At 35.0% G+C, this 12,387-nt stretch overlaps 1 protein-coding gene across 2 annotated transcripts; it reads right to left on the bottom strand.

Moving 5' to 3' along the window:
- Positions 1–5,785: 5,785 nt before the first annotated feature.
- Positions 5,786–12,381, bottom strand: LOC108565039. Of its 2 annotated transcripts, XM_017924291.1 has the most exons (2): positions 10,326–12,381; positions 5,786–10,289 (listed from the first exon to the last, which is right to left on the bottom strand). In XM_017924291.1, the coding sequence occupies exons 1-2, from the start codon at positions 12,308–12,310 to the stop codon at positions 5,831–5,833; spliced, it is 6,444 nt and encodes a 2,147-aa protein (XP_017779780.1). In that variant the 5' UTR covers positions 12,311–12,381; the 3' UTR covers positions 5,786–5,830. The 2 variants fall into 2 exon arrangements, with proteins under 2 accessions (XP_017779780.1, XP_017779779.1); XM_017924290.1 differs by having other exon boundaries at positions 5,786–12,381.
- Between the last annotated feature and the right edge of the window lie 6 nt (positions 12,382–12,387).

Consider the following 12,387-nt stretch of genomic DNA (forward strand, 5'->3'; position numbering starts at 1 on the left):
TGGAGCTGGTGCCTGGTTGAACTTCTGGAACGGACGCTAAATCATTGGGTGATGAAGAGTTAGTGCTTTTCTTTCGTGAATTACCAGTATTTTTGAGAGAAGAGTTTGATGGATAGACTGGATCTGGGATAGAAGGCCTCGAGCGGTCACGGGCTGACATTGACGATCTCTTGCATGGAGAATCAAACGAAGTACCGATACTTTTCAAGGTGGTCTTTGCTGGGAAATCTGTGACATCTGATGAAGGCATAGATTGACCGCGAGACGATAGTGCCGTCCTTTTGTGCGGTTTATCGTTATTGTACGGTGGAATACGTCGATTATCGGAGGGTTTCGTTCTCTTCCGAGATATATGGGATTTGTCAATACGAGTGAAGCACGTATCTGCTCCGAATTCCGGTGAACATACCCTATATCCTTCCCTCATAGATATTGATGCATCGGCTGAACTAGATCGAGATTTTGGAGTGCAGGATTTCGACAGGCTATCCTCACTGTCGCCCGATTTATCCGCCGAATGCGACAGATATTCGTGACTGCCAATACGAAAATTCTTCGGTTTCGGAAGTTTGTTTATGTCCATTTCCTGCACGTAATTAAAAAGCTCGTTGGCTCGAGCGATTTGCTTAGCTTTCTCTGCGACGAGTTCATCCAATCCCTCGACGTGAGCTACATTTGCGCTAGATAGTTCTTTTGGTTCAGGAAGTTTGCACTCCACCAAATCCTCTATATCCTTATCAGTAATAACTGCTGACAATCTTTCTCTCTCGACCGGTACTGGCGGTGGGGATGATTTCCTCGCGGGCGAAATATTCACTGGTTTCCTTAGAGGAGTAGATACTCTGGAGCGAAGATTCCTTCTCGAAGTGATCGGTTCCAAATTGTCTATCTTAGCTTTTGATTCGGATCTTGTGATTCTGTGAGAAGGCGTCTCTTGATTTTTCGTTGAACGGTGATTAGATTTCAAATCCGTATTAGATGTGGAAGGAAATGGTTGCTCTTCGGATTTACGATATGTTTGCGATATTCTGTTCTTGCTTGATGATTTAGTTTTACTACTTGAATGTCTTTCATCTGAGCCTATTCTACTTATGTGACCTGTTTCATGTCGAGATTGAGGATTGTCTTCCGGACTCGTTTGAACCGTTGCAACATTATTATCAATCACCTGCGCTGGAGGCTGAGCATCCGCTTGTGGTAATGGTATAAAATATGATTGCATCTCATTGCAACTCATCAAAGAAGCAACCTCCTTTTCTTTTAATACTATATCGGCTATTTCGGTTTCCATTGGTTCAACGACGACCGGATTTTGAACTTCTGGCACATTGTTGATGTAATCTCCTTCATTATCAGCATTAGTTTGTTTGCAAATAATATTTTCGTCTGCTGCGATTATAAAATACTCATCGCCATAACCGTAAATATTGTCTTGGTCCGGATACTGATAATCGCTACTTCCAGTTGGAGATGGATTCAGCGATGTACTTCTGGCTTCTCTCAAGCTGTTGTTTGGCATTAGAGGACCCAAGGATACCGCCTCATTTTCACTGGATTTAGTCTCACTCTTAAGAAGACTATTATCCTCTTTATCTATATGCGATAAAATCTCAGCAGTTTCTTCGTTGAAAGGAGGAATAACTATGACATTCGCATCAACGGAATTTCTCACAATCGAAAGATCAGGTAAATTGAAGTCCGCCAGTGGTTCGATCGGTTTACTTACAACTATTTCCTTATCCAATCTTTCAGGCTTCTTGCAATCGATTTCCTTAATATCTTTTGATTTTCCATCTTGAGAAAAACCAAGAGTCTCTTTTGTTTTAATAACATGAAAATCTTCTATACTCAGAACTGGTCGTTTTGGATTGTTTACTTGATAAACATCTGTATTCACGATATCTTTTGGTTTGTTAACAAGAGATATATTAAGACGATCAGCTTGTTCATTTAGTTTGATAACTTGGTAAACTGAGCTCGAAAGATCTTTTAGCTTTTTGACATGGAAAAATTTCTTATTTTCAACAGGTTCTTTCAGTTTCACAACTTGAGAATCATCCATATTGACGACGGGTTCTTTCAGATTTTTAACATGTGAAACATCCAACTCCACGGCAGCTTGTGAAATAGCTTGAAAATTGAGTTGTAAAACATCCTTAGGTTGTTTTACTTTTTTAACTTGAGTAATATCCAAATTCTCGTCTGATTCTTTTAGTTTCTTAGCTTGTGAAATATCCATATTGACAACTGGTTCTTTTTTAACTTGTAAAATACTTGTTGTAATTGCAGATTCTAATGATTTGTTCGCAATGGGTTCTTTCAGTTTTTTAACATCCATATTCACAACAGGTTCCTTATGTTTCTTAACATGTAAATCGTCTACATTCAAGACAGATTCCTTTGGTTCCTTACCATGTAAAACAGCCATGTTCATGATAGGTTCTTTTGGTTCCTTAACATGTGAAACATCTATATTCGCTATACGTTCGTTGAGTTTATTGACATGCGTAGCAGCTATATTAACTACAGATGATTTCTTAATATATGAAACATCCATATTCACGACATGTTCTTGAGGTTTCTTAACATTTGATTCATGCGTTTGCACGATATGTTCCTGATGATTCTTTACACAAGAAACATCCATAGTTGCGACAGGTTCCTTTGATATATTAATGATAGGTTCTTGTAACTTCGTAACATCTGATACATCCATATTTAGCACAGGTTTCTTTGGTTTCCTATTATGTGTAACAGACATATTCATGACAGTTTCTTGTAATTTCTTAATATGTAATTCATGCGTATTCATGGAAGGTTCTTTCAGTTTCTTAACATGAGAAATATCCACATTTACGGTAGATTCCTTTAGGTTCTTATCATGCGAAACAGCGATATTCATGATAGGTTCTTGTAACTTCTTAACATGTGAAACATCCATATTTACGACAGGTTCCATTGGTTTATCAACATGTAAAACAGTCATATTCTTGATAGGTTCTTGTAACTTCTTAACATGTGAAACACCCATAGTTACAACAGATTCGTTTGATTTCTTAACATGTAAAGAAGCCATATTCACGATAGGTTCTTTTGGTTTCTTCTCATGTGAAACACTCATATTTATGATAGATTCTTTTGGTTTCTTATCAAGTGAAATAGTCATATTCCTGATAGGTTCTTGCAATTTTTTAACATGCGAAACATCCATATTTACATCAGGTTCATTTGATTTCTTAACATGTAAAGCAGCCATATTCATGATAGGTTCTTTTGGTTTCTTCTCCTGTGAAACACTCATATTAATGATAGGTTCTTTTCGTTTCTTATCATGTAAAACAGTCATATTCATGATAGGTTCTTGCAACTTCTTAACATGTGAAACATCCATATTTTCGACAGGTTCCATTGATTTCTCAACATGTAAAGCAGCCATATTTATAATAGGTTTCTTCTCATGTGAAACATCCATATTGTTAACAGGTTCTCTCAATTTCTTAACAAGAGGTTCTCTCTGTATATGAACATTTGAAACATCCATATTCACGATATTTTCTTTTGGTTTCTTAACATGTGAAAAATTTATATTAAAAACAGGTTTATTTATTTTGTTTTGTGAAAAAAATGTACTTACAGTAGGTTCTTCATGTTTGTTAACTTCGAAAACATTAGCACTCACAGCGCGTTCGGGGTTTAATTTGATCAGTGTTATTTCCGCCATATCTTCGATAGGCGTTTTTAGTGATTCCATCTGGAGCTTTTCCTGATTATTTGATGAAAGCCTAACTACAACATCGTTAATAGATTTACGTTTCTCGTACGGCGATCGAACCGTCTTCTTGTCTTTTCTCATATCCACAGGATCCACTGCAAGCTCTGGATTAAATTTCAATTTCTTTATCAAATTTTCTACCTCCACCGAACATCTTCGCTTCATCTGATTTGAATAGGATGTAGGTGTTAAAACAGCCATCGGTTCCAGATCTTGTTTCATTTTGGGACTTATTTGTTCCTTATTTTGCATCGATGCCGACGCGTTTCTTGTTTTAACAATTACGCTTTCATGAACGATTATATCTTTAACATTGCAGACTTCAGGTTGTGATATATTTTTAGACTTATTTTGGACAATTACATTTGTTTGTACTTCATTACTGTATTTCGGTGGCTCACAGTTGATTCGTGTAATGCTGACACTTTCGTCTCTGCATAAATTTTCGATGAGTTTACGTTCGTTATCCTTCACTTGGCATTTCAATAGCATATCGCTGCCTGTAGGTTCTTTAGAAATCGAAGGCCTTCGAGCATAATTCCTGGAAATGTCAACACTAACAGATCTATCCTTGGATAAATTAGATTCGCAATCAACTTTGTAGTTTATTATAATACTTTCTGATGGGTTTGGTGCTACGTTGTATGTTGTATATTCACTTTTCCTCTCGTTATCTCTTTCTCGTGCATCTTCTTTGCACGATAGATCCACAGCTTGAACTTCTTCTTCTTCAGATTGCGATGCGATTGTGTGTAATCTATCAATTTGGTTTTCAATAATTCCAGTATTAAGATTTCGCACTTCTACATTACCATATTGCTGTTCGTGTAACAATTTTGTTGCTTTCAGGGTAGATTCATGTGCTCGTTTCTTCGATAAAACACTTTTTGCCTCATAGATTTTGAACAAATTCGAAAAGTCTGTACATTTGCGATCATGTGAATCAGCGGATGCTCTTCTATTTGTAGGTTCGATGTTATTTTGGCATATTGCACTCTTTGATCTCAAAGATCGTCGTAACGGTGCATCCTGCTTGTTTACTGCAGGTGCGAAAACTCCAGTTGATTCGTCTTTAGAAATATTCCCCAGAATTACGTCAATTCTATGATCTGTCGGTTTTTTAACATCGCAATCAACAGGAGGAACAATTTCCGGTTGTATCAATGGTTCACAAGCAAGAGGAACAATTTCCGGTTGTATCAATGGTTCACAAGCAGGAGGAACAATTTCCGGTTGTATCAATGGTTCACAAGCAAGAGGAACAATTTCCGGTTGTATCAATGGTTCACAAGCAAAGGAACAATTTCCGGTTGTATCAATGGTTCACAAGCAAGAGGAACAATTTCCGGTTGTATCAATGGTTCACAAGCAAGAGGAACAATTTCCGGTTGTATCAATGGTTCACAAGCAAGAGGAACAATTTCCGGTTGTATCAATGGTTCACAAGCAGAAGGAACAATTTCCGGTTGTATCAATGGTTCACAAGCAGGTTTAACTTCTTTGGGGTTTTCTAGCATCGCTTCCTTCACCTCTCTTATGACCGAACATTGAATATTTTCTGGTTTAATTTCAGGTTTAACAACATCTTCTTTGATTTCGTCAGATATAACTAATTTACCTTCATAACTATCGTTGCTGTCGTCATTTTCCGGCTGAAATTTGGCCGTTTGAATTTTCATATATTTACTTTGTTCATTAAAATCTACCAACATATCACAAGCAACAGCTGCTAAAGTATTTAAACTGTGTTGTTGAACAGTTGGAATATGAGGGGCAATTGTTATGCACTCTTCTTGTATTTCCTGAACATCTGGATACGATGTTTCCATTGCTTGTTGCAGTTCTAGTTCTTCTTGAATGTAACTCACATTTGCTAGTTCTTTTTCAACATTCGAAGACGTCGCAACTATGGTTTCACATGGTTCTACTACTTTAATTTTCCTCGGTCTTCCTCTAGGTTTTTTCGGACCAGTTTGAACAGCTTTTGCTTGTCTTGGATTTCTTACGGCTGTCGGTTTCGGTGTTGTTACAGCTTTTGGTTTAGGTGTTGCTTCCACCTTAGGTTTTGGTGTTGTTGCCGCTTTTGGTTTCGGTGTTGTTGCTGTTTTGGTTTCGGTGTGTTGCCGCTTTTGGTTTCGGTGTTGTTGCCGCTTTTGGTTTCGGTGTTGTTGCTGCTTTTGGTTTCGGTGCTGCTTCCACTTTTGGTTTCGGTGTTGCTTCTACTTTTGGTTTCGATGTTGTTGCCGCTTTTGATTTCGGTGTTGTTGCTGCTTTTGATTTCGGTGCTGCTACCGCTTTTGATTTCGGTGCTGTAGTCGCCTTTGATTTCGGTGTTGCTAGTGCTTTCGATTTCAGTGTAGATGCGGATTTTGGTTTCGGTATTGCTACAGCTTTTTCCTCTTTCAATACCTTCTTCCTGCCCCTGGTTTCCTTCTTTTCAACACTCTGACTGGATTTATCTTCCAATATTTTCAATAAATCGTCAAACTCTCTCAACTTCACCGTCGATATTCTAGCTTTAGCCTTTGTTTTCGCAGCTCTTGTCGATGTCCTTTTCTCACCCTCCGGCATCATTTCAATGTAGATTGCATCTTCCAAATCTTTCCACACATGTTGATCAATTGCTAAGGATCTATCCTCGTCGTAATGTACTAAATTCTTTTTAGTCGTGGATTTTTTCGCAGGTGGCTCAACATATTTTATCAAAAATTGATCATTAGAACTGTCGTCGTTGCTTGTATCAATTTGCAATTTTGGTGTGGACTTTAAACTATCCAAACTTTCTTCATCAAATAACTCTGCGATCGGCGCAGCAACAGTTTTGGTAATACATTCTTTATCCAAATTAGCTTCATCCGAACATTCAGTTAATAAGCCAGTATCAATTTGGTTAATTTGTGCCAATTTAAAACTGTCGATTTTCTTTTTAGCTGCCACATCAAGAGTTTTTAATGCTTTGGAATTTTTTCTTTTACCACTCGTCTTCTTACGTTTATTAATTTTATGACTCGGTATTGCACTTTCCATGCTATCATCGTCCGCAAAAAAATCACATTCATTGATTTTCGAATTATCCGCAACATCATTATTTGATGTTGCTACCACATTTTTATCATTTGATTTAGATTTACTTTCAATATTGCACTCTGCTAAATCACTGGATGATACGTTTTTGTCTAAATGTCGTAGATCTACGTTTTCTTTTGACACCTTAGATCCTACAATAATTTTAGATTCTTTTATAATTTCTTTCTCAGTTTCGCAAATTTCTTCTTGCAATCGTACATCTTCTGTATACTGTGGAATATCGTTCATTTTTTCATCTTCGGGGTTTTCGGATATTTTTTCGATTATATTTTCAATTGCATGCATACCGGTTACGTCTGATATGCTTTCATGTAAAACCTGTTCGTTCTGTTTTTCATCGGTGTCATCAAATAACATATCGTCATTCGAAGTGTCCTCCAATGAAATACTCTCGGTCAATGAAATAGTTAGCGATCCAGAACTATCTTCCGATTGAGCTTTCAACTTATCATTTATGCAATCAGAGATAGTATGATAGGATTGTTCAAATATGGTTGAATAAGGAATGGACATTTCTTTTGGTATTGTTCCTTCCTTTTCTTTGAAATCTTCTGTAACAGGAATCTCAAATTTATTAATTGTAATCATTTCATCTTCAGATTTATTTGCAACATCTTCCATCATATTTAGTTGAGCGGTGTTCACAGTCTCTTTGTAAAATCTTTCCTCAATAATCTCTGGAACCTCAACGGGCAATATTTCTGATTCATTTTCTTGTATTTCGCTCACTGAATTTTGCTTTAATTTATCAATCACTTTATGTTCTGTAGATTGTTTAATTTCTGTTTCAATTACACGTGGAATTTCAGTTTCTGTATTTCCTGAAGTAGAATTCATTGGCAAAATTGTTTCTATAGTTTGGAATGCCCTCTCTTCACTTAAATCAATTTGAGTTTCCAAATTTTCGGCAATGATCGGGCCAGATAGTATTTCCATAATCTTCGGATACATAGTTTCATAAGATTTAACTTGTCCGCTAATTTCTTTCTCAGTTTTTTCATATTTGGTCGATTCAACCCAATTATTTTCTTCGTTATAATCATCATTAACTGTTTCCTTTCCTGATTCATTAATTTGACTGATCTCTCGATCTTTGTTCTCGGACTGAAAATCTTGTCTTTCTACATTAGTGAATGGTTGCAATAAATTTGTATCTACTATTTCATTAGAAACAACTTCATCAGATTTCGTGATTATATTACTTTCCAAACTTACCAAATTTTCATGCACATTCTGAATGTAGCTTTCACTTTCGACTATACCTGAGTTTACAGAATATTCAGTAGTTTCTACTATTGCATTGTCGGCAAAAATATCTTTATTTTCAATGATGTTGCATACTACTTCATCCATTAATTTGTTTTCATCAGATTGTTTATTATCAAAAGTATTATTTGAAATGCTATCTTCTTGTTGTATAATTTCACTCATTATTAAAGAAGTTTTGATAATATCTTTACGTTTTCTTACGTTAACATGTTTACTGTGCGATGTTGTTACTTCATTATCATTATTTGTTATATTTATTGCTGAATCCTGAACAATCTCAGATTTGATCGCAGAATTGTCAGCTTTGTTAATGTTTTCTACTTCAATCAAGGTGGGTTGCAATATCATAGAATCAATTTCATGGATAGTATTTACTTCAATACTTGGCTCTGTTGCACTTATTTCTTCCTTGATTAATGTGTTTATTGCTGGATTTATTGCATTTGAAGCCTTTTTCGGAGAATTTTTCAATGTATCATTAAATTTGAAATTCCCCAATACGTTTATTTTATTTACCTGGTGGGTTGGACTGTTAGAATATGCTGTTGCTGTATAAGGTGACAGCGTTTTTTGAATATATTCTGAAGCTCTCTTTATGTTAGTCACCATAACATCACTCTCGTTACCTTGTTTAATACAAAACCTATTACTCTCGTAGGCTAATTCCCGTGGCGGGGGCGACGATGGGGTTCTATCATAATCAAGTACTTCATTATTGAAATTGGTTTCGTCTTTTTTCAGCGATGTTCTTTTAAAATCGCTGGTGTGATGTACAACTCTTGGTTTCTCCTGATACCTATCTCTTTGATCTCCAAATGACTGTGAAAGTCGGTGCTTGTCGGATTGGTAAGATAGCACAGATGAAAAGGTTCTTCTCTTTTGTTCAGGAAACCAGTTGGATTTTTCGAAATTATTATCCATACGCTCGTTCCCCTTATATAGCGGATTAATGTTATCATCTGAAAATTCAGTGTAATCATGTTGCACATTTTCTTGACGCATTGGAGGTGTCTTATCGCTATCCAAGTCGGAGAATTTCTCATTACAACTATCGCTTGAGACCGGAGTAGAAGATACTCGATTGTTCCGAACCTTCGTTATATTTAAAAGTGGATTACTATATTGGTCATTTTGGTATGAAGTAGAGGGACTCTCGTGTTTATCAAAAAATTGTAATCTATTAGGACTGTAACGTTTTCCCCTTGTCTTATTTTTTATGGAAATAGGTAATCTTCGAGATTGACGTTGCCTACTGCTATCATAATTTCCGTACTTACTTCCTTTTTTATACAATCCTCGATTGCGTTTATGTTTCTGGTTTGTTAAGTGTGGCATTTGTTTTGGATAAATGGAGTATCTACTCTTATTTTGGTGATAGTCATTGTAATTTTGAAGGTCGTCAGTATCTATTTCAGCAGTGGATTCCATAGATTCCCTTCGATTATTAATTTTAATTGATGGATTCGTCGATTTTGCACCAAGATTCCTATTGTCCCTTGACGAATTTGAAGACGTCCGTAATTTATGTGTATTTGTATCAAAATCATGAGCATTTTCTGTAAACCAACCATCAAATGGTACCATATTTAATTCACTATCATCTGCTAATTCAATTAATTCGCAATCGTTTATAGAATTTCTATTAACTAACGATTCTGCAGTGCTTCCTTGTTCATTCTTCATCTCTTCGGAGATAATGTTTGCATTTCTAAAATTCGCATTACCTTCGCCTACGCTTTGTGAATTGCTTTCATTTTTTCTATTATTGCCGTTTTTCTCATCAATCATTTGTAGATCAAATTGACTTAAATAAATTGATTTAAAACATTCATTGCGATTTTTAAGTTTTAGACGATCCGACTGCAAGTTCATCTGACGCTCCAACATGATGTCTTCATTCTCTAATAATGTTTCGTTTTTAATAGTTTCTTGACTGTTGTCTATCATTGATCCAGTTAATTTGTTGTTAAGATCAGCTGCATCTACGGATTCTTTTGACATTTCTTTAATATCTTTATGTTTCTCACATACAAGCGATATTGATTGCAATGAAACATCTCTTGCTTCTTTTGGTTTATTATTAATGACTCCTTCTGTTTCAGCTATAATTTCTTTTGTTATATTCTTATTGACGATTTTACTTGTCTCTTGTTTTTCAATTGATTGCGATGATTTATCCTTATTGTCATTAGCCATATCCATTGATAGTTTAGATATGGTTTGTTGTAAATCGCCTGTTTTTAACGTTGGCTTAAGTGTATCATTAGATGTATTAGATGTTTCTTTAGAAAAGTATCCTTGTTTATTAACTATCACTTGCGTTGGTATATTCGTTTTGAGTTGGGAAACTGTATCATTGGCAACATCTATTCTTTCTGTTTTCATTAGTTTAACGGATTGTTGCTTATCATCAATCATTGGTGGTGGCGTATCAACGACTGGCTTTTTTCCTTGACGACATAATTCCTTAGCAATATCTGTTATTAATAATTTATTTTCTTGTTTATCAGCTGTATTTATTATTGGATGTGGTAAATTTTTAGCATCAATTACCATTAGTTTTGGTACATTTGTACTTGTCATTCCTTCAGATTCAGTTGGTTTCGTTTTAATAGTTTGCTGCGAAGATATATAAGTAGTGGAATTAGCAATTTCTTTTGTTACTTTTTTAATGGATTCTTCCTTATCTACTATCATTGGCATGAGAGAATTGTTATAAATATTTTTTTGTTCATCAACTACTGCAGGAGTCGGTAAACATGTAATACTACTTTTTTCCTTATCCTGCATATTTCTTTGCAAGGATGTACCAACATCAACCATTTCTTTTCTTATTTTTTTAGTAATTTTTTCTTTACTAACTGATCTTTTCATAGGCTTTGAATTAATAGCAACATTGGCCGTTTCTTTTGGAAAGTTCACCACAATCTTTTGTTTATTAACAGGTTTTTCAAACAATAAATTGTCATTAATTTCGAGTTTCCTCTCTATCGCTGCATTATGAGATGTAGTCTTATCAAACTCAACTTTTTCCTTTATTATTTGTTGAATGGTTTCTTCTTTACCATCTGTCTTTTTAATTGTTTCTGATAAATTCTGCGCAAGATTAATTGCTTCTTTACGAAAATTACTGTTAGTCTTTTGTTTACCATCTTTCACTACTTTAGATTTACTCATATTGGTGTCCGGTTTTTCAATAATTAAGGTATCTTGAAGTTCTGGTTTCGTCTTTATCATTTCTTTGTGAAGTATGGCTTTAGGAAAATCATTGTTTTCTATTTTTATTTGTTTAATGCTTTCTTCTTTACCATCTGACCTTTTAATTGTCTCTGATAAATTCTTCGCAATATTAACTGCTTCTTTACGAAAGTTACTGTTAGTCTTTTGTTTATCATCTATCACTGGTTTAGATTTACTCGTATTGACGTTCGGTTTTTCAACCATCAAGGTGTGATGAATTATTGGTTTCCTCTCTATCGTTGCTTCCTGAGATGTAGGCTTAGCAACTTCAACTTTTTCTTTTATTATTTCTTTAATAGTTACTTGTTTATCATCTGACCTTTCAATTGTCTTTGGTAAATTCGTCGTAAAATGAACTGCTTCTTTGCGAAAATTACTGTCAGTCTTTTGTTTATCATCTATCACTGGTTTAGATTTAATTATATTGACGTCCAGTTTTTTCATTTCTGGTTGCCTTTCTATCGTTGCTTGGTGGGATGTAGCCTTAGTAACTTCAACTTTTTCTTTTATTATTTGTTTAATGGATTCTTGTTTACTATCTAAAATTTTAATTGTCTCTGGTAAATTCTTCGCAAGATTAACTGCTTCTTTACGAAAATTGTTAATCTTTTGTTTATCATCTATTACTGGTTTAGATTTACTCAAATTGACGTCCGGTTTTTCAATCATTAAGGTGTCATTAATTTCTGGTTGCTTTTCTTTCATTGCTTGTTGGGATGTAACCTTAACAACTTCAACTATTTCCTTTATTATTTGTTTAATGGTTTCTTCATCTGGCCTTTCAATTGTTTCTAGTAAATTCTTTGCAAGATTAACTGTTTCTTCACAAAAAATATTGTTAGCTTTTTGTATATCATCTATCACTGATTTGGATTTACTCATAATGATGTTTGATTTGTCAACCATTAAGGTATCATTAGTTTCTAATTTCGTTTTTATCATTTCTTTATGGAGTAAAGCCTTAGCAGCAATAAACTTTTCTTTTATTGTTTGTTTTACGTCTTCTTGTTTGTCATCTG

The sequence above is a fragment of the Nicrophorus vespilloides genome, unplaced genomic scaffold, assembly GCF_001412225.1.
Source record: "Nicrophorus vespilloides isolate i.1.1-1 unplaced genomic scaffold, Nicve_v1.0, whole genome shotgun sequence".
Lineage (NCBI taxonomy): Eukaryota > Metazoa > Arthropoda > Insecta > Coleoptera > Silphidae > Nicrophorus > Nicrophorus vespilloides.